Source organism: Spermophilus citellus, assembly GCF_964194105.1.
Source record: "Spermophilus citellus genome assembly, chromosome: 9".
Lineage (NCBI taxonomy): Eukaryota > Metazoa > Chordata > Mammalia > Rodentia > Sciuridae > Spermophilus > Spermophilus citellus.
This window is the reverse complement of record NC_138191.1, coordinates 97593835-97615949: the sequence shown is the minus strand read 5'-3', so window position 1 is coordinate 97615949 and position 22115 is coordinate 97593835. Positions and strand designations below refer to the sequence as shown.

The window sequence follows — 22115 nt, the reverse complement described above, 5'->3', positions numbered from 1 at the left end:
AGAAGATTCAGCCCATTTGAAACTTTTCTAACTTTGGAGGTCCTCAGTGTCATTTAAAAATTGGAGTGACTTTTCCAGATGTCTACTATACCACCAGATTAACTTATAGCCCCAAAGTTCCCTTTACAGAAGGAGGTATTTTGGAGTAAGGGACCCTGATTTGGTGGATCCCAGGGATGCAGTTAACTTGTTCTATAGTCTTTAAAGGAGGCAAAGTGTGGTGGAAATGAAACAGTGAATTTGCTTCCTTCCCACCCCATTAAGAACCATCACTACATGCCGAGACTGGCCCCCCCATCCTGACAGGGGCCAAGAAAGCTGAGTAGAGACTACCTCCCTCCTCAGGCCTGCCTTTTGTCTCACTTGGCTGCATTTCCTGCCTCACTTAGCTCATCTTCCTTGAAAAGCTCTGCTTAAAAAAAAAAAAAAAAAAAGCTGGGGATGGTAGATTGCTTGCCTAGCATGTGCAAGGCCTGGGTTTGATCCCCAGTACCTCAAAAATAAATAAAAATAAATAAGCCAGGCATGGTGGTGCACACCTGTAATTCCAGCGACTAAGGAGGCTGAGACAAAAAGACTCAAGTTCAGGGACAGCCTCAGCAATTTAGCAAGACTCAGTCTGGGGTGGGGTTGGGAGGACTGGGACTGTGTATGTTGCTTGGTGGAAAATAAATAAAGCTTTTGCTCAGCTTGGAGACTTTGAAGGTGGAAGTGATACTGGTCTTGAATATCAGGATTGGGTCCTCATTCCCCGTTGTTGAAGATTTAAACACTAGAGAAACACCGAAGCAAGCATTGAAAGCAAATTTTATTTGAGAGCAGCCAGAGACAGTTGGTAGGCTCCTCTGGAGAGGAATCAGGGACTCAGAGCTGGTGCCTGTGGGAAGGGTCATGTCTTGCCTCTTTAGAGATCTCAGGTTTCTTTTCTTCTCACCCTCCTTGCCTTCCTATCTTGACTATAGGACCAAAAGGCAGGAAAAGAGCTGCCCAGAGGTACTCCTTAGCAACTCCCTGTGTTGGAAAGAGTGATTCCCTAGAGCTGTCAATAACCTTGGGGCAGGGGGTGCTCTGGAGGTGTTAATGTTTCATTTCTTTTTCTTTGAATTAGCCCCCAAGTTCTGATCATTCATTATCTATACTATCTGTCCTTTGCCAGTAACTTTTGAAACAATGTTTCTTCTATCTTTCAAAGCTGTTTTGGAATAAACCCTATTTTCCTACCAATTTGACTCCTAACATTAGAATTGCATGTGTTGTAACCTAGCCTCTTCATTCCAGGATGGATGATGCCACCTAGTTTAAAAAAAAAAAAAAAAAGCACTGTCCTGAATTAGGTTCCTGTTAGGGGCAGAGAGATGAGGATGGTGATGAAATTGGTTTTATTGGTGATCAGGACCAAGTTCATGTTCCACGGAATTGAAGAATGAACACCATGAGTAGACGAATAGACGAGACAAAGAAGCATAGAAAGATTTATTTATTTAAGAAAGTGATAGAGGACAGACTTCTCCCAAGAGGAGGGTTCCTTCCAGCTGAAATGCCCATGGGGGGTTGGGGAGGTGACTTGCCTTTTTTATATAGCAAGCACTTCTTTCATTATTCATTGTATTTCCTCTTTTCTGTATATACACACCTAAAAGCAAGAACACAAGTTGTTGTTGTTGTTTTTTAATAACTTAAGCAACTCTTTGTTCTTTCCTTGAAAAACATTCATCACCCCTCAACCCTCATTATTTTTACCATATTGACTGCTTGACTTCATGTCAGTTATTAGCTAATTTTCTCAATACCAGACCCTTTTCACTCTTACCTATAGTGGGAAAATGAGAATACAAGAATAATTCTATAAAATGGGCCCACTGTGCTGACTCCCCCACATGCTTTCTTTGCCCCAAAGCAATTTACCTGCAGCCCTGCCTGGCCTAAGTGGACAGGATGTGTTGCATTCCTTAAGAGGAACCAAAGTTACTTTGAAGGGAGAGACATTTGTGACCATTTTCACAGACCAGATTCTAGAAGATAAGGATAATTCCTCCAAACCACAAAACCTGTAAAATGATTAAGAATCTGGTTACAGTTGCTCAGCATGGGCCAAGGGAATCCAGCATTGTCATGGCACTAGGTACTTGAAATTCTGATGTCACCCTGCTGTCAATTCAAAGGTCAAGAGGTAAACCTGGGTGGAGCTCTCTGGAAAATTCCCTGAGACCCTAAATAAAACTGGAATGCAAAGGAGGCATATTGTCTCCCTCCTTTCTGAGAGGACCAACTCTCTCCTTTGAGTGTCTCCTTTCCCTTCAATAAATTCATCCTTGTTATTCTGAGGGACATGTCTGAAATCTTTCTGACTTGATCAGCAAAAGGCTTGAAAAGGGGGTATTTGCGCTACCTCAGTTTCCTAGAATACTCCAGCTCTGTAATAGGCCCCTCTCCCAATCTAGACATTTCAGGGGTATGAATTTTGTTAGGATAATCACTTCCCATGAGTCAGATGAGGCTTATCAAGGCCTACTTCCTGCCAGCAGTTTTACCTAAAGAAGCCATGCAGGTTAGCAGGGGAGAAAAAAGTTCTTAGCACATTTACCTACCTGAACAAAAATTCCCACACTATCTGTACCACCTTGGTCTCAGTTCTTAATGGCTGCTGGTTTTTAATTTTACAATGGATTTTAAATTGGGAAATTTTTCTGAGGCCAGGCATTTTATCCCTTAAAATGTGTTAAACATGGGGATCCAAGATGGCAGGCAGAGGCAGACAGCATTCTGTGTCGCTCCATGACCTGGGACTCAAAATGAGAATACTGCTTCTCTACGAGCCATATGCCTGCTCCCGTGCAGGAATCATGGTCACTGTGCCTGCCCAGGGCTCCAGGCCTTGGTGTCAGAGCAGGTCTCCCAACTACTGGCCCACACAGGACTACCAGGTTCACGAGTAGGACCACTGGCAACAGCACCCGTGCAGAACTTTCGGCCACCCACCTGAGCAGAAATCCCAGACGCAGCTCCCACGTAGGACATCCAGCAGCTTCCCACACATAGGAACTCTGGCCGCCACTCCTGTGTGGGCCCCCATCTACCAAGTGGGGCTCCTCAGGTCGCCTCCATCTTGGGACTCTGCAGCAGCAGATAGTCCCCTACATGCAGTAGCCTGTCTGTACCCGAGAACTTCACACAGGCTCTGAAGTCAGTTGACAGCCACACACTGCATGCCACAGAGCTCGTCTCTGAACTCATCATCCAATGCCATCACCCAGTTCCCCCACCAGACCCGAAAGCCCATCGCTGAAAGCAGGTGCCTCCATCTTGGGTCACCTTCATCACCATCTTTAGTGGAGCAACTCTCAGTTTGGAACTCCTGCTGGCCAGGTATCCAGTTTCTAACTCCCCTTCCCCCTCCCCAGTAGCTGCTAACCCGGCACAGTGAGTGACCAACGCAAAACAGCTCTCATTGGGGCAGGTGCACAATGCACCCAAAGCACCACACTTGAGAGCCCCGGAGAGAAGAGAGAAATGTCCTTCATTTAGGAAGTAGTAAGGGAGAGGGTGAGTGTGACAGTTTAGAGACTAACACAGATACCAGGAACTGGGAGGTCTTCGGGCAAGATAAAAAAATAAGATCATGGTGTGGTTTCCCTTCGGGGATTGGCAGGTCCCATACCCTACTTCCAGGTGCACTCCAACCAGTACCAACCCTCCTACCCTGATTACCTTCACCATCCTGAGGGCCTAAATACAAGCTAACAACAAATGACCCCACCTATTGGATGAGAAGGGAAGCAGGAAAGATACTGATCTCCAACCAAAACAATCCCTGTTTCTTCCTTCAAGATTTTTTTTTTCCTTCTCCCTCTCTATTCTCCCACCCTCACATCCCCAACATATGTGAAACCAAGTACAGGATTTTGAGGACTGGCACATCTGAATAGTATATTATAGTTGTGTTGTATATATTTTTTTCTTTTTCCACAAATATTTACTTTTTAAAATAGTATTTTTATTTTTCTTAATACATCTGTTTTGGGCTGGGGATGTGGCTCAAGCGGTAGCGTGCTCGCCTGGCATGCGTGCGGCCCAGGTTCGATCCTCAGCACCACATACCAACAAAGATGTTGTGTCTGCCGAGAACTAAAAAATAAATATTAAAAATTCTCTCTCTCTCTCTCTCTCTCTCTCTCTCTCTTTAAAAAAAATACATCTGTTTGTTTTATGTACTCTACTGTCTTCCCACTTACTTGTCTACCCCAAATTACTTCCTCTCACTTCTCCTGCTACTAATCTTCCTCTTTAGATTTCTCTTTCACACTTCCTAAGATATAACAATTCTGTATCCTCACCTCCTACCTCCTCAGCTATCTTCCTACTCCTCACCCCTGGTTTTTGTCCACCATTAGAAACTATAAACTCTTATACAAACCTACTGAGTATACTGTAGATAATAATTGAATTCACCATTTCTGAATATTGTGACCAAACTGTAAATGTCTTAATAGCAAATATTTGTTTGTAGGGTGTATATATTGTTTATACTGGGATCTGTTAACATTGTCCTACACCTCAAAGGAGAGGTATTGGAATCCTACAGGGGCACTATAAGCCTACAGGGTAAAAATGGTAACTCCTCAGATCCACAGTGCTAGAAGGGAAGACACACAAGCAATATGAAAAGACAATGGAAGAAAGTACCCCAAACAAATCAAGATACCACATTATTAGAATCCATGGCAAGCACAGCAGAAGAAATGACAGAGAAGGAGCTCAGGGTGTACATAATTAAAATGTTCTGTGAATTAAAGGATGATATAAGAGACCAAATACAGGCAGCAAAAGATCATTTTGACAAAGAGCTACATAAACATATACAGGAAGCAAAAGATAATTTCAATATGGAGATAGAAGTTCTAACAAACAAACAAACAAACAGAAATCCCTGAAAGAAACAATAAACCAAATTAAAAGTTCAATTGGAAGCGTTACCAACAGAAGAGAGCACTTGGAAGACAAGACCTGAATGACAGATGAATGAAGACAAGAAATAATCTTGAAAAGAAGTAGACCACACAGAGAAAATGGTAAGAAACCATGAGCAGAACATTCAAGAAATATTGGATAGCATGAAAAGACCAAATTAAAGAGATATTGGGACAGAGGAAGGAATAGAGTTCCAAACCAAAGGAATGAGCAATCCATTCAATGAAATAATATCAGAAAAATTTCCAAACTTGAGGAATGAATTGGAAAACCAAATTCAAGAGGCTTACAGGATGCCAAATGTATAAAATCACAACAGATCCACACCACGGAATATGTAATGAAAATGCCAAAACATACAGAATAAGGAGAGAATATTAAACGCCATGAGAGAAAGGAATCAGATTACATATGGGGGAAACCAATTAGATTATGTGCAGATTTTTCAACCCAGATCCTGAAAGCTAGAAGATCCTGGAACAACATATATCAAGTTCTGAAAGAAAATGGATGCCAACCAAGAACTTTATATCAAGCAAAATTAAGCTTTAGATTTGATGATGAAATAAAAATCTCCATGTTAAACAAAAGTTAAAAGAATTTACAACTCGAAAGCCTGCACTATAAAACTTCTTCGGCAAAATATTCCATGAAGAGGAATTGAAAAACAACAATGAAAATTAGCAAATGGAGAAACTACACTAAAGGAAAAACTAATCAAAGGAGAAACCAAGTCAATGCCAAAAATAAACAAAAATGGCTGGGAATACAAATCATGTCTCAATAATAACCTTGAATGTTAATGGCCTAAACTCACCAATCAAAAGACATAGACTGGCAGATTGGATTTAAAAAAAAAAGAGACCCCACAATATGCTGCCTTCAAGAGGCTCATAGGAAAAGACATCCACAGACTAAAGGTGAAAGACTGGGAAAAATCATACCACTCACATGGACTGCAGAAGCAAGCAGGAGTTTTCATCCTCATATCAAATAAAGTAGACTTTAAGCCAAAGTTAATCAAAAGGGATAATAAAGGCTATTTCTTACTGCTTAAGGGAAACATTCATCAACAAGACATAACAATAATGAATTTATATGCCCCAAACAATGGAGCATCTATGTTCATCAAACAAACTCTTCTGAAGTTCAAGAGTCAATAGATCACAACATAACAATTCTGGGTGACTTTAACACACCTCTTTCACCACTGGATAGATCTTCCAAAAAAAGCTGAACTAAAAGAAATTATAGAACTCAATGATACAATCAATAACTTGGACTTAATATATATAGAATATTTCATCCTTCAATGAACGAATACATTTTCTTCTCAGCAGCACATGGATCCTTCTCTAAAATAGACCATATATTATGCCACAAAGCAACTCTTAGCAAAAGTAGAGATACTACCCTACATTCCATCAGATCATAATGGAATAAAATTAGAAATCAATGATAAAATAAAAAATAAAAGCTGCTCTAACACCTGGAGACTAAATAATATGTTACTAAATGAACAATGGGTTGCAGAGGACATCAAGGAGGAGATTAAAAAAATTTTAGAGGTGATGAGAACACAGATACAATATATTGAAATCTGTGGATCACTGTGAAGGCAGTTCTAAGAGGAAAGTACATTGCATGGAGTTCATTCATTAAAAGAAGAAAAAGTCAACAAATAAATGACTTAACATTACATCTCAAAGCCCTAGAAAAAGAAGAACAAATCAACACCAAAAGCAATAGAAGACAGGAAATAATTAAAATCAGAGCTGAAATCAATGAAATTGAAACAAAAGAAACTGAAAAATTGACAAAACAAAAAGTTGGTTCTTTGAAAAAATAAATAAAATTGACAAACACTTAGCCATGCTAATGAAGAGGAGAGAGAAAACTCAAAATTTTACTAACATATGTGGTGAAAAAGGAAATACCACAAGACACTACAGAAATACAGAAGATAATTAGAAGTTATTTTGTAAACTTGTACTCCAATAAAATAGAGTATCAAAGGCATCCTCAAATTTCTAGTCATACGGTTTGCCAAAATTGAATCAGGATGATATACATAATTTAAACAGATTAATTTCAAGTGATGAAATAGAAGACACCATCAGAAGCCTACCAACCAAGAAAAGCCCAGGACTGCATGGATACACAGCTGAGTTCTACTACAAGACCTTTAAAGAGGAACTAATACCAATACTCTTCAATTTATTTCAGGAAATAGTAAAAGAGGGAGCACTTCCAAACTCATTCTATGAGGCCAATATCACCCTGATTCCAAAACCAGGCAAAGACATATCAAAGAAAGAAAACTTCAGACCAATATCTAATGAACATAGAGATATTGGGATAACAAGAACATATTTCAACATCATAAAGGCTATCTATACTAAGCCCCAGGCCAACATCATTCTAAATGGAGAAAAATTGATAGCATTCCCTCTAAAAACTGCAACAAGACAGGGATGCCCTCTTTCACCACTTCTATTTAACACAGTTCTTGAAACACTGTCCAGAGCAATTAGACAGATGAAAGAAATTAAAGGGATACAGATAGGAAAAGAAGAACTCAAATTAGCATTATTTGCCGACAATATGTTTCTAAACCAAAAGATCCAAAAAATTCCACCAGAAAACTTCTAGAACTAGTAAACGAATTCAGCAAAGTAGCAGGATGCAAAATCAACACCCATAAATCACCCTCTGAAAGGGAAACTAGGAAAATTAATCCATTTACAATAGCCTTTAAAAATAAAGTTCTTGGGAATAAACCTAATGAAAAAGGTGGAAGATCTCTACCACAAAAACTACGAAACAATAAAGAAAGAAATTAAAGAAGACCTTAGAAGATGGAGATATCTCCCTTGTTCTTGGATAGGCAGAATTAATATTGTCAAAATGACCATACTACCAAAAGCACTGTACACATTTAATGTGATTCCAATCAAAATCCCAATGACATTCCTCATAGAAATAGAAAAAGCAGTCTTGAAATTAATCTGGAAAAATAAGAGACCCAGAGTAGCTAAGGCAAGACTTAGCAAATAGAGTGAAGCAGGTGGCATCACTATACCAGAACTTAAACTATATACTACAGAGCAATAGTAACAAAAACAGCATGGTATTGGCACCAAAATAGACTGGTCAGCCAATGATACAGAATAGAGGACACAGAGGAGCTGGGGCTGTGGCTCAGTGGTAGAGCACTTGCCTACACATGAGGCACTGAGTTCTATCCTCAGCACCACATAAAAATAAATAAAATATATTGTGTTCATCTACAATTAAAAAAAAATTTAAAAAAGAATAGAGGACACAGAGACTAACCAAATAATTACAATTATCTTATATTAGGCAAAGGCGTCAAAAATGTACATTGGAGAAAAGATAGCCTCTTCAACAAATGGTGCTGGGAAAACTGGAAATCCATATGTAACAAAATGAAATTAAACCCCTATCCTCACCATGCGTAAAACTCAACTCAAAGTGATTAAGGATCTAGGAATTAAACCAGAGACCCTGCCTGCATCTAATAGAAGAAAAATTAGGTCCAAATCTCCATCATATTGGATTAGGCCCCTATTTCCTTAATATGACTCCTATAGCGCAAGAATTAAAATAAAGAATAAATGGGGGCTGGGGATGTGGCTCAAGCGGTAGCGTGCTCGCCTGGCATGCGTGCGGCCCGGGTTCGATCCTCAGCACCACATACAAACAACCATGTTGTGTCCGTGGAGAACTAAAAAATAAATATTAAAAAATTCTCTCTCTCTCTCTCTCTCTCTCTCTCCCCTCTCTCACTCTCTCTTTAAAAAGAAAAAAAAAAAGAATAAATGAAAGAAATGGAGAAAAAAATAAAGAAAATGGTATTAAAAAAAAAGAATAAATGGATGGATTCAAACTAAAAAGCTTCTTCTCAGCAAAAGAAACAATCAGTAAAGTGAATAGAGGGCCAACAGCTTAGGTGCAAATCTTTACCACTTGCACATCAGATAGAGCACTAATCTCTAGGGTATATAAATAACTCAAAAAGATAAACACCAAAAAAACAAAAAACAATAAATAACCCAATCAATGAATGGGCCAAGGAAGTGAATAGACATTTGTCAGAAGGTGATATACAATCAATCAACAAATATATGAAAAAATGTTCAACATCTCTAACAATTAGAGAAATGCAAATCAAAACTACCTCTAAGATTTCATCTCACTCCAGTCAGAATGGCAGCTATTAAGAATACAAACAACAGTAAGTGTTGGTGAGGATGAGGGGAAAAAGGCACACTCATCATACGTACATACTCGTGGGACTGTAAAATGGTGCATCCAATATGGAAAACAGTATGGAGATTCCTTGGAAAACTGGGAATAAAACCACCTTTTGACCCAGCTATCCCACTCCTTGGTCTACACCCAAAGGACTTAAAAACAGGGACACAGCCACATCAATGTTTATTGCAGCACAATTCACAATAGCTAAACTGTGGAACCAACTTAGATGCCCTTCAGTAGATGAATGAATAAAGAAAATGTGGTATATATTCACAATGGAGTATTACTCAATAATAAAAGAGAATAAAATCATGGCATTTGCAGGTAAATGGAGTTGGGGAATATAATGCTAAATTGAAGTAAGCCAATCCCCAAAAAACAAATCCCGAATGTTTTCTCTGATATAAGGAGGCTGATTCATAGTGGGGTTTGGAGGGGGAGGATGGGAGGATTAGACAAACTCTAGATAGGGGAAAGGGGTGAGGGGCAGGGAGGGTGAATGGGGGTAGAAAAAGATGGTGGAATGAGATGGATATGATTACCTTAAATACATGTATGAAGACACGAATGGTATATGAATTTGTATACAACCAGAAATATGAAAAATTGTGTTCTATATGTGTAATATGAATTATAATGTATTCTGCTGTCATATATAACAAATTAGAATAAAAAATTAAAAAAAAATATGTTAAAACAAGGTATTTACCCCTACATTGAAATATAGATGTGTCTATAAAAGATGTTTTAAAAAAACTCTAACCGGGATGGGGATGTGGCTCAAGCGGTAGCGCGCTCCCCTGGCATGCGTGCGGCCCGGGTTCGATCCTCAGCACCACATACCAACAAAGATGTTGTGTCTGCCGAGAACTAAAAAAATAAATATTAAAAATTCTCTCTCTCTCACTCTCCTCTCTCCTCTTTCACTCTCTCTTGAAAAAAAAAAAATAAAAAATAAATAAAAAAAATAAAAAAACTCTAACCACAATTTTTTATTTTGGTACCAGGGTCTGAACTCAGGCACTCAACCACTGAGCCACATCCGCAGCCCTATTTTGTATTTTATTTTGAGACTGGGTCTCAGAGTTGCTTAGTGCCTTGCTTTTGCTGAGGTTGGCTTTGAACCCACGATTCTCCTGCTTCAGTCTCCCAAGCTGCTGGGATTTCAGGTGTGTGCCACTAAACCCAGCCCCAACCATAATTTCATACCTAAAAAATTAACACTACTTCATTATTGTCTTCAAATACCTATGTTCAAATTTCCTCATTAATGTCAATTTGGGTCATGATCCAAATAATCCATACATTGCATGGACTGTGGGGTTTTTTGTTTTGGTAGTGCTAGGTAATGAATCCAGGTCCTTAGGGATATTAGGCAAGCACTCTACCACTAAACTACACCCAGCAATTAATATGTCTTTTTAAATCTCCTTTATGCATTTCTGTTCCATGTCCTGTTTTTCTTGCAATTTATATTTTTCTCGGTACCAGGAATTGAACTCAGGGGCACTCGACCACTGAGCCATATTCCCAGACCTTTTTGTATTTTATTTAAATACCTTATTGTATTATTTTATCGTAAGCCTTCTGGATCCCTAAAATCTTTGAACAGGGTCTCACTGAGTTGCTTAGCACCTTGCCATTGCTTAGGCTGGCTTTGAACTCACAATCCTCCTGCCTCAGCCTCTCAAACCGCTGGGATTATAATCATGCGCCACAGTGCCCAGCTCTTGCAATTTATTTAAGAAGCCAGATCATTTGTTCAAGAATTTCTTTTCCTCTGAATATTATTAACTGGATTCTTACTCTGTTTTTAAACTTTTTTCCTCCATTTACTTGTTTCCTGTAAATGGTAGTTTCCAGAGAACTGGTAGATATTTTGGTAATACTTCCACACAATGTTGGTGTTTTACAAAGTAACCGAGGAATGCTCATATGTTCAGGTTAAAATAAAAAATTGGATTTTATCACATATTTATTAAAGACAATCATTTACAGTTTATAAAAAAAATACTGCCTTGATATACACAAAAATCTCCTGATAGTGGTAATTAAAAACAACTACTTCCACCCCCCCTCAGGTCCATACTAATATTTCATTTAAATTGGTTTAATTTTGAAGTGTAATCCAATAAGACTGAAGACCAAGCACTTCAGGTCCTGGACAAGATAATAAAATACTCGTAAGCCTTCTGGATCCCTAAAATGTAAGAGGGGAAAAAAATTAAAATGCTGAGAAAAACTGGCAAAAAAATCCCTCCAAAACATAACCCAATTAATAATCTGATTATTTATCTACCAAAATGCTTCTTATGAAGCATTAAACCTTTGAACAGCCTAAAACCCATAAAGAAATATTACAAATATTAAAATGAAATATTATGAGGGCATTTAAATATGTTGTTTTTTGGGGGAGGGAGGTACCAGGGATTGAACCCAGGGGCACTCAACCACTAAGGCACACCCCAGCCCTATTTTGTATTTTATTTAGAGACAGGGTCCCACTGAATTGTTTAGTGACTCGATTTTGCTGAGGCTGGCTTTGAACTTATGATCCTCCTGCCTCACTCTCCTGAGCTGCTAGGATTATAGGCATGTGTCACCACACCCGGCTTGATATTTCCTTCCTTCAGTGGCTCAGAAGGCTGAGGAAGGATTGTGAGTTCAAAGCCAGTCTCAGCAAAAGCGAGGCGCTAAGCAACTCAGTGAGACCCTGTCTCTAAATAAAATACAAAATAGGGCTGGGGATGTGGCTCAGTGGTCGAGTACCCCTGAGTTCAATCCCTAGTACCCCTCCCACCCCCAAATCATGATTAATATAACATTTCAATATTTTTTATGCTTTTCAAAAACTATTTTTTAATGTACACACACAGCAAAAGACTAAAAAGATATATTTCAAGATATTAACAATGGTTATCTAAGATTATGGGAAATTTTTTCCCTTCTTTTCTATTTTTTATATATTTCCTGTGCTTTCTACAATGAACATGTATTGCTTTCAGAATTAGAAACAACCTCCTCCCCCCTTTTTAAAGTGGTACTAAGCAGGACCAAGAGGCTGAATATTACTAGGCATCAATATCTAAGAACAAAAATACTGAAGGAAGACAATTAAACCCAACATTTACTAACAGTGATCCATAACTAATTCCAAATCCTTAAAACACAGGAGTCAAACAGGTTGTTGGATTCTAGACCCTTTAAAGCATATAGATTTGTATTGCAACATTGTAATTTGCCCCAATGACAATATGAATTTTTAAATTTAGATATTAAGAGATTTCAAATTTAATCAACACTTAAAGAGGTGCTGGGGTGAATGGTCAACAGTGACTGAGAAAGCTTCTCAGACTAGGATATGGTACAGTTTATTTCAAGAACTTCTTCATGCGTACTTAATTTTCTATTCTGTCTGCTTTGATGCATTACTCTCTGTGTGTGTGTGTGTGTGTGTGTGAGAGAGAGAGAGAGAGACTGAGAAAGTTTTAGTATCAATGACTGAAACACAAAAAGTAACAGAACTAGCCTTTAAAAATACAGTTGGCCCAAATCTGCAGAGGATCTTTATCATTCATGGGTCCAAACCACACATGGATCAAAATGTATTTAGGCCTATAATAGCAGATTTTTTTTTCTCATTATTCCTTAAACAATACAGTATAACAACTATTTACATAGCATTTATCCTGTATTAGGTATTTTTTTAATATATATTTTTTAGTTGTTGATAGACCTTTATTCATTTATTTATTTATTTTTATGTGGTGCTGAGGCCTCACATATGCTAGACAAGCGCTCTACCACTGAGCCATAACCCCAACCCTGTATTAGGTATTATAAGTAACCTACAGATGATTTAAAGTATACATGAAGATGTATATAAGCTATATGAATGTGTTAAACCATTTTATATGAAACTTAATCAACCGCAGTTTTGGTGTCTATAGTGGTCCTGGCACCAATCCCCTGTGGATACTGTGAAATGACTATAATGTGGAGTCCTTTTCTAATGAAGGGGACAAAAGTTGCCTGGTTCTGTCTTGCAATTGCACCAGATCTTCTCATAAAGGTCCCAATTTGGTTCAAGTTTCTTATTAATCTACTCCAAGATAGACATAGTGGATAAAAGGATCATACATACTTACTTAGATTGATTAACATCAATAAGGGAACCAATTTTTGATGTTGTGAAAGAAATGTGTTCATCTCCAATGACGATTTCAAGCTCCTAGAAACATTTAAAAAATCTAAGTTGGGCAGAGCTGAAATGTTCATCAAGTACAAGGAAGGGGCCCACTACTTCCAAATCACTCAACTCTACTATAGATGCCCACATAGAAAAAGTACCTTATTTTAAGCATTAAACTGTGATGGAAACAGAGATGATACTAGATAAGCCCTTGAGAAACTCATCTGCCTAGAGAGAGTAGTTTTTTCAAGGACAATCATGTGAGATTTAAATTTACATACCACTTTGTGAAGTGACGTGGATAGATCTGGTATCCAACCTTTCTGGGCAACATGGAACAAGGAAAATTATCCTAGATCTTGGGTTTGATCTCAGTTTTGCTACTTACTAGCTGTATGACCTTGGGTTTCAATTTGTAAACAGTGACACAAATACCATAAACCTTCAAACTATCTATATGATTGCCTCCTCTTTGCCACGTATTGTTCTTCGTGCTTAGGACAGATTAATAAAACCAAACCAAACACATAACTCTGTCTTTGAAGAACTTATATTCTTCCAGTGAGACCTTTTTTCCCCACCTTCTTTTTTTAAAAAAAATAAATATTAAAAAATCTATCTTCCATGCTTTTTCTTCTTTTGGTACTAGGGATTGAACCCAAGGGTGCCTTGACACTGAGTTACATCCCAGTCCTTTTTATTTTTTGAAAAAAAAAAAAATTTATTTTAGGTCTCACTAAGTTGTGGAGGCTGGCCTTGAGCTTATGCTGTTCCTGCCTCAGCCACCACCAGGTGCTGGGATTACAGGCATGTACCACCATATCTGGTGCCATCTCCCATTCTTTCTCCTTCCTCTGTCCCCTAAAGCTGTAGTGTATTCTTTCTACTTGTGATTTTAGATTTGGTAGTATGTTTTAAATCTATTTTATGTGGTCATACTACATGTATCTTTTTACTTTTTCCATTCAATATTGCTTTTTAGATTTTTCCATGTTGAGTTAGCATAGATCTTATTCACTAGTTTTGAAAAATTTTTTGGTATAAAAAACAATGTGACAAAATTCTTCTATGTATTTCCTTGCAGGTATGTGAAAATTTCCCTAGGAAAATTCCTAAAAGTAGGATAACAGTATTCTCAGGGGCTAGGGATAATAGTTCACTTGAGAGCATCATAAAAATCAGTGGAATACACAAACAAATTTACATTTTTAAAGATCACAAGATTTTAGGATGGAAATGTGGGCTGTACAAGATGAGGAAATCAATTAGAAATCTGGATTATGATGCCTGCAGTCAAGGTAGAAATATATTTTTGGTTAATTCAGTTAAATAAGACAATGGCTCTTATTTTTTTAATTCCCAAAACAATCTTAAGAATTTTATACACACACACACACACACACACACACACACACACGTGTCATGAATTTAAATACATATAGACACTTGCATGATTTCCTTCAATTAGGTTGTGAAATAACTATTTTTATTTATCTCTATATCCCCACATGCTTTGTTCAGAGAAGTTACTCAATATGTGAGATAGAGAGCAAAAGGTCTAAGAGGGTAGATCACAAGAAGCAATTCAGGGCTGGGCTCTGGGTAGCCTGCAACACCACTTGCTGTCTCTGGTCCTCTTTCTGGAATTAATGTTTTCTTAGACAAAATGCTAGTTATCTGTTTCATGCAAGGCTCAGTAACATGCACATATGCATGCACACATTAAGCAGTGCAGTAAATGTCATCTTTTTTGTAAGACTTCTGTATTACAAGGACAGTCAATGAAATACATACCTGCCGGCCTACTCGGTCAGGAGGAGGCCACAAAGCATCATCCTCTTTGGTAATTTCACTGTCATCAATTATTCTCTTCAATTCCTCCATCACACTTTTATGTACATAGGCCTGAAAGCAGGTTAAAAAAAAGAACTTAGGTTGTATTTTTATGGAGTACTCTGACTCAGACAAGATAAAAACAACAGCTCCTGAAGACCTATTTCTGTGCAGTTGGGCATGGTAGTGTATTAGCCTGGAAAACTGAGTGAGATCCTGTCTCAAAATAAAAAGTAAAAAGGTTGGGAATATAGCTCAGTGGTAAGGTACCCTGGGTTCAATCCTCAGTACCCCCCAAAAAACAAAACAAACTAAAAACACTTTGTACGCTAGCCCATATTGAAAAAAAATGTAAGGATGCTGACAAGTATGGAAAAGTGTAAAATCAATTGCTCGTTAAATAGTTATTAAAATACATTGACTGTGGGCTTGAGTTGTAGCTCAGTGGCTGAGCACTTGCCTCGAGAGTGTGAGGCACTGGGTTCAATCCTAGCACTACATAAAAACAAATAAAGGCACTGAGTCCATATACAACTAAAAAAAAAAATTTAAAAAAATACATTGACTGTTAAGATATTTTCAAATGTAACAAAGTGGTAAAAGGAAAAAGTAGCTTTGAGGGGCTGGGGATGTGGCTCAAGTGGTAGCGCGCTCGCCTGGCATGCGTGCGGCCCGGGTTCGATCCTCAGCACCACATACAAACAAAGATGTTGTGTCCGCCGAGAACTAAAAAATAAATATTAAAAATTCTCTCTCTCTCTCTCTCTAAAAAAAAAAGAATTTGTAGAACAATTTATAAAAAAAAAAAAAAGAAAAAGAAAAAGTAGCTTTGACAAAGTCTTTCCATGTTAACATAGATCTTATTCACTAGTTTTAATTTTTTATGGTATAAAAAACAATGTGACAAATCACAACAGAATGAGAGTCCATGGAACTGTACTAAGGCATGCTGTGTAGTCAGTTTTTCGTCACCGTTACCAAAATACCTGATAAGAACTAGTTAGGGGAGAAAAAGTTTAATCTGGGCTCATGGTTTCAGAGGTTCAGTACGTGGTCAGCTAATTCCATTGCTCTGGGCCCTAGTTGAGGCAAAACTTCATGAGGGAAGGGCTTGGCAGAGGAAAGATGCCCGCCAGGGAGGAGGGAAGCAGAGGGAAGGGCAGCGGGAAAGAGGCCACAGAGAAGATAAACCCTTCCAGGGCATGCCCTCAGTGACTTACCTCCTCCAGTCACAACACACCTGCCTATAATTACTGCTTAGTAATTCAAATTATAAGTCCATCAAATGGATTAATCTATACCAATGTGGTTATAGCTCTCAAAATCAAACCATTTCACCTCTAAACATTCCTGCATTACTACGTGATATTTCTTTGGGGTCAGGGGAGTATGACAAGCATCTCATATCCAAAGCATAATATATGCACAGATCTGAATTCCAGTTGTTAACCTCTTACTAGCAAGGATGACTGTGAACAGGCCCCATCTGGGCCTTCATTTTGTTATAAAGAGGATATAATACCTCCCATCACATGGGCTTATAATCAGGGTTAATAAGATCATATGTATGATCTTAACACCTGGTGCCATGCATGGCATCTATCATGTATTCAATGATGCTAATTGCTTTCCATGCTCCCTTTTCACTTTCAGATGCAAATTAAATAGCTCTCTTCATTGAGTGCTATGTGCCGAGGAATATACCAACTGCTTTAAGAATAACATATTTAATTCTATGACAGTACTTGGAAAGGGACAATGATTTTATTATCCCTGTTTCTGCACATGAAGAAACAGAGACTTATCAAGTTCAGCCAGGAAACTTATCCAAGATCACATAGGTTAGTAAGCAGCAGATTGAGGGATCCAACCAAGGCATACCAGGCTTCAAGTAGCTATCAGTAATTGATTCATAATTATAAAATAAAAACTGAAATACATAAATAAAATAAAAAAGACATAATCTAGAAGCTGTTTACAGATATAGATCTACTTCCCTAGTCCTTAACTTTAAATACTATTCCTAGAAAGAGCAAAACCAATATAAGGCAGAAAGACAGACTGAAATGAAAATGAAAGGCTCATACCTCTTTTCTGATCATGACATCATTTTTGTAATTACTGTTGTTGGCATACCTCAATTTACCTATAAAAGGCAGAAAATAAATGCAATATATAGTAAAAACATATGAATAAAGCATTATTAGTCTACCGAGACTATTATCTGTTGCCTAAAATGTATCCTAACTGTTTTTCAAAGGGGCTGTCAGATTTACTATGTACACCTTGGAGTTTCAACACTACTAGCCTTTTCAGTTTGTCACTTCAGGTTACTAGCCTCCCAGCCAAAAATTCAGGTAACACTGAACTACAGTTCAAGCAAAAGGCAACTACCTATGTAAAAGAACAAAAGCAGACTGTTTTGTGACTCAGACAAACCACAGTTCTGCAGATTAATACTCTCAGCTGAAAATAAGGATTGTAGTTGATAACTTACCTGCCAGAGGACATGTGAAGGCACATTGAAAACTGTAGGATGCTGTTTATATGTATTATCATACAACCATGTGACAATCTGATATTTCTGTGATGAAAAGAATGTGCTTTTATCATTGAACACATTTGGTACACAAGGCCCTCTGTGCATATGAAGAGTGAACAGGCTAGTTTGGGGAATATGGCAGGGATGAAGGAGAAGATAGAAAAAAAACCAGAAAACATGATTTCCCCCACTATGGAAGACACAGGTAAGAAGAGCCAAATAAAAAGCCTTTTCACTTTTTCTCTACTTCAAGTTTCATTTCATGTTACTTACAATGGACAATGTGATGCAGGAACAGAACTACATGGCTAGGTTAATCTAATATTTTGATACTCAATGGTTTCCTTCTGCCTTCCTGACAAAACCAAACTCCTTATTATAGCAACTAAGCTGAACCCCTGCCTTTCTTTGTAACCTCTCTCCTACATAATCTTTAATCACAGCTGGTGTCAAACACGTTGTTTCTGCCTGAAACATCTCAAGCACTTTTTAGCTTTCAGCCTCTTTGCTGTGAATCATCCAAAACACAACTACTACACAATTCTGCACATCCTTCAACTCAAGTCATAGTATGCAGGAAGTTTTCTCTGACCCTCAAGTTAGATTAGGTGCCTCCTCTTTGCTTCCAAAGTTTCCTTTGCTTCTTTATGCCACAACACCTAATACACCATTCTATCACTGTTTGTTTACAAATCTATCTCCCTCACAGTTGAAGCTTGTCAGATTCATCTTTGTACCCTCATTTAGTTCAAATTTTCTATCATCTTTGACTCCTCTTTCCTCCACCAGTGTGCCTTCCAAATATTATCAGTCAAGCCTAATTGGTTCTGCACCCAACACTATCCCAAATCGTCTCCATTTCTATTAATTGGTACCCTAGTCCCAACCAACACTTCCTCATTAGTGACCATTTCCACTCTTGCCCATTCTGCACCCAATAGCTAGAATACTTTTTCAGGAACAGATAACATCTTTCCTTTGCTTCAAAATTTCCGACTTTGTCCTGCTGTATTTAGAAATCTAAACTCTTTACCATGGTCTATAAACACATGGTGTGGCCCCAACCTATCCGACATAATCTCCTACTATTGTCCTCAGAGCTCAACTATTGCTCAACCATCACATTGGCTATCTGAAACATGCCTGGCTTGTTCTTGCCCTTGACATTTGCTACTCCCTCTGTAAAATGCTCTTCCTCCTGAGCTTCACGAGGCTGGCTCCTTCTTGACACCCAGGGCTCAGTTCCAATATCCACTCTTCAGAGAGCGCTCTAAAGGCTACCCTATCTTAAAGCAGCTCAACCAGCAATTATTTCAACATTTTGCCTTTTCAGGATCAATCGTCACTGTCTGGGATCATTTTGTGATCCCTCTCCCAGCGTTGAAACAGAAGTTCCGCGAGAGGATTAGTTTGTCTATCCTCGTTGCTGTATTCCTAGAGTGGAACACAGCAAATGTAAGCAAACCGGTCACAACTAGCACTAAACAGAAGCCGCTGCACATGGATAGAAAGAACCTAAGAGCGGAGAAAGAGGGTTCCTTCAGACCCGGTCTGCTCGGGTCTCAGTCCCTTCCTCTAGTTCCCTGCCCATTCCGGACCCCAGGGATGCCCCCAGGCCTAGCACTCCGGGCGCGCGAGAAGCCGCTCTTACCGTCGGGTCGGAATTCAAACTCCAAGAACTCGTGGCCGAACTTGCCTTTGTGACCCACGTAGTAACGTAGATAAAAGTCACTCTCCATGTCTAGCAAAATGGAACTAAGACCGAACTTCAGAAGTAAAGCACAAAGCCGCGGTCGGCGGCCGATAATGACGTTTACGGTGGCGCGCGGAAGTGACGTAAAGGAAAGGGCGCGCTCGCGGTGTCTAGGTCCCTCCTCCCCGGAGGTGGGGAAAAGCTTGTCCCTCTTTTCCACCCCGGGGCGGTTAAAGTGGAGGAACTTCTCTGTGTGTTTTGGGAATGAGGTGGAAGTTGCCGGCGGTCGTCGTGCTGCTTCTTCAGGGACTGGCGACCTCATTTAAAGACTGGGAGCCCGGGACTTCTATCCTGGGACCCGCCATTTTAAAGGAAACCGACTCATGAGTCGGAGAAGATTCCTTACTGTCTCTGGATCTAGGTTATCTCAACAGTAAAATGAGCAAAATGACCGACTTCCCAGGAGAAAGCCGTGCACGATGATGTGTGTGTAAATTGTCTTCAAACTTCTGTTAAGAAAACGTTCTCAGTGACGCCTTCCCCAAATCCACAGTGCAGATTACCTGGAACTAACTCGCCTAGACTAATTCCTGTTCTTCCCCCTTTTATTTTTCTCTCTCTCCCTGCTTCACTGGTCTCTAGAATAGGTACCTTAAGGGGAAGTTAAACGGTATACCTGATTTCTCAGGGATTCTCAGCCCAGGCTGCATGTTGGAATCATGTTCCATTGGCGCCTTTAAAAAATATAAACTCCTGGACCCACCCCAAACTCATATCTCCAATGAGGATCTGGAAGTTGTTTTTTTTTTTTTTTTTTTTTGTAGAGCTCCCTAGATAGGTCAAGGTAGGTGACCAGCGCCCAGGCTATCTTTTCTGGTGAGAGTTGTTGACATCTTAAAGTTTCTGGCTTAGCTAAGGTTTGTGTAGCCCAAGGGCCATGAAAATCCTAATTATAGAAGCATGCTTTAGCCATCCAAGTTCCAGCTATAGAGAGAATGGTTCTAGAGGTGGTGCTAAGATGACATCGTTATTTGGGCCTGGAGACTCTAATTGTATAGTATTCTGAAAATCCTGTAAATTCTTAATAAATTCTTATTCCCAGACTACACTTTTCTCCCTGAAGAAGCATTGGTAGCAGAGTGTAGAGTGGGTTTAGAGGCTGAGGGAATCACTGGAGACTGAAGTTAAAATAATTCCTTAACAGTGAGTCACTGTAACCGTAGGTGAACAGGTTCAACTTTCTGAAACTCAGTTGCAGTATCTTTAAAATGAGCATAATAGGACTGGAAATGTAGCTCAGTGGTAGAGTGCTTGGTCTAGCATGTGGGAGGCTCTGGGTTTGATCCCTAGTACAGCAAAATGATAAATGTATAAAAAATAAGAACCTAATAATACTGTGTACCTGGAAGCACTATTATAAGGATAAGAAAGAATGTCTTAGAAAATATTTTGCCAACTGTAAATTGCTATAGTCATGAGGCTTTTTGTGTTTGTGTGTTTGTGGTGCTGGGGATTGAACCCTGGGCCTTGTGCATGTAAGACAAGAACTCTGCTAACTGAGCTATATCCCCAGCCCATCATGAGGCATTTTTTATTACAAAGCACTGGACAGGAGTGGTAACAAGGGAATTTTATGAAAAGAGAGGGGAACCACTAGGTATTTGGCACTGAATACATGTCAGCTCCTAGGCTGAGCCCATTTACATGTGCTTGTTCTTTGAAACATCAGTCTTTTTTTAAAAATATTTTTAATTGTTGATATACCTTTATTTTTAATTTATTTATATGTGTGTGGTGCTGAGGATCGAACTCAGTGCCTCACACATGCCAGTGCTCAGCCACTGAGCCACAACCCCAGCCCCCATTGTAACAGTCTTGAGGTGATAGTTGGAATTAGGCCAGTTGTCATATGGTTATTTGCCGCAGTCTTGGCTGGGCACAGAATCCCAAGCCACCACACACCTTGTAGATTCAGACAGCAATTCTTTATTCCCGAACTCACACCAGCCTCTACACACGTTCTGGGGAAATCCCAGTTCTACCGCCACCCAATTCACCTACTCCACGAGGCTTTCTTTTCCAATAACTTTCTGAATCTCATGAGAACTCAACGGGAACTCAAGGATCGGGCATGCCTGAGGCAGCAGGATACGCCCTATTCCCCCGCAGGGTACACCTTAAACCTGGAACTTCCCTAAACCCAAGGACGGGATACTCCCTAAAACCTGATCAGCTCTAAACCCGGATCCGCCCTGGTCCTTGAGCAAGGTCACCTTACTAAAGCATACATGCAATGTCCCAGCGAATGTCCTCTAAGCAACATGGGGTACGCTGGCAAGGAAATTTCGATGCGTCATTCCTACTTGGCAATGGCCCTCAGCATCTCCCCCCTTCTGATTAATTAAACAACAAGCAATGTGGCTTAAGGACCGTGCATGGTAGGTTGTCCAATTCAACATATGGTTCTTACCCGTCATCGGAAAACTGACCTCTAGGCGTCAGCCTCCTGTCTTAGGTTGATACCACTGCAATCGGATCAACCCATCACTGACTACTGGTCCAGCATTCAGCCATACTTGTGGATAGGCCTATGCACCAGTGGGGGG

The 22115-nt window shown here is 39.3% G+C and overlaps 1 protein-coding gene across 2 annotated transcripts; it reads right to left on the bottom strand.

The window, feature by feature from the left end:
• Positions 1–1486: 1486 nt before the first annotated feature.
• MAGOH (mago homolog, exon junction complex subunit) lies at positions 1487–19633 on the bottom strand. Of its 2 annotated transcripts, none has more exons than XM_081306755.1 (5): positions 19468–19633; positions 17362–17420; positions 15236–15346; positions 13398–13480; positions 1487–1633 (listed from the first exon to the last, which is right to left on the bottom strand). In XM_081306755.1, the coding sequence occupies exons 1-5, from the start codon at positions 19553–19555 to the stop codon at positions 1597–1599; spliced, it is 378 nt and encodes a 125-aa protein (XP_081162881.1). In that variant the 5' UTR covers positions 19556–19633; the 3' UTR covers positions 1487–1596. The 2 variants fall into 2 exon arrangements, with proteins under 2 accessions (XP_081162881.1, XP_081162880.1); XM_081306754.1 differs by lacking the exon at positions 1487–1633 and adding an exon at positions 11181–11449.
• Positions 19634–22115: the final 2482 nt, after the last annotated feature.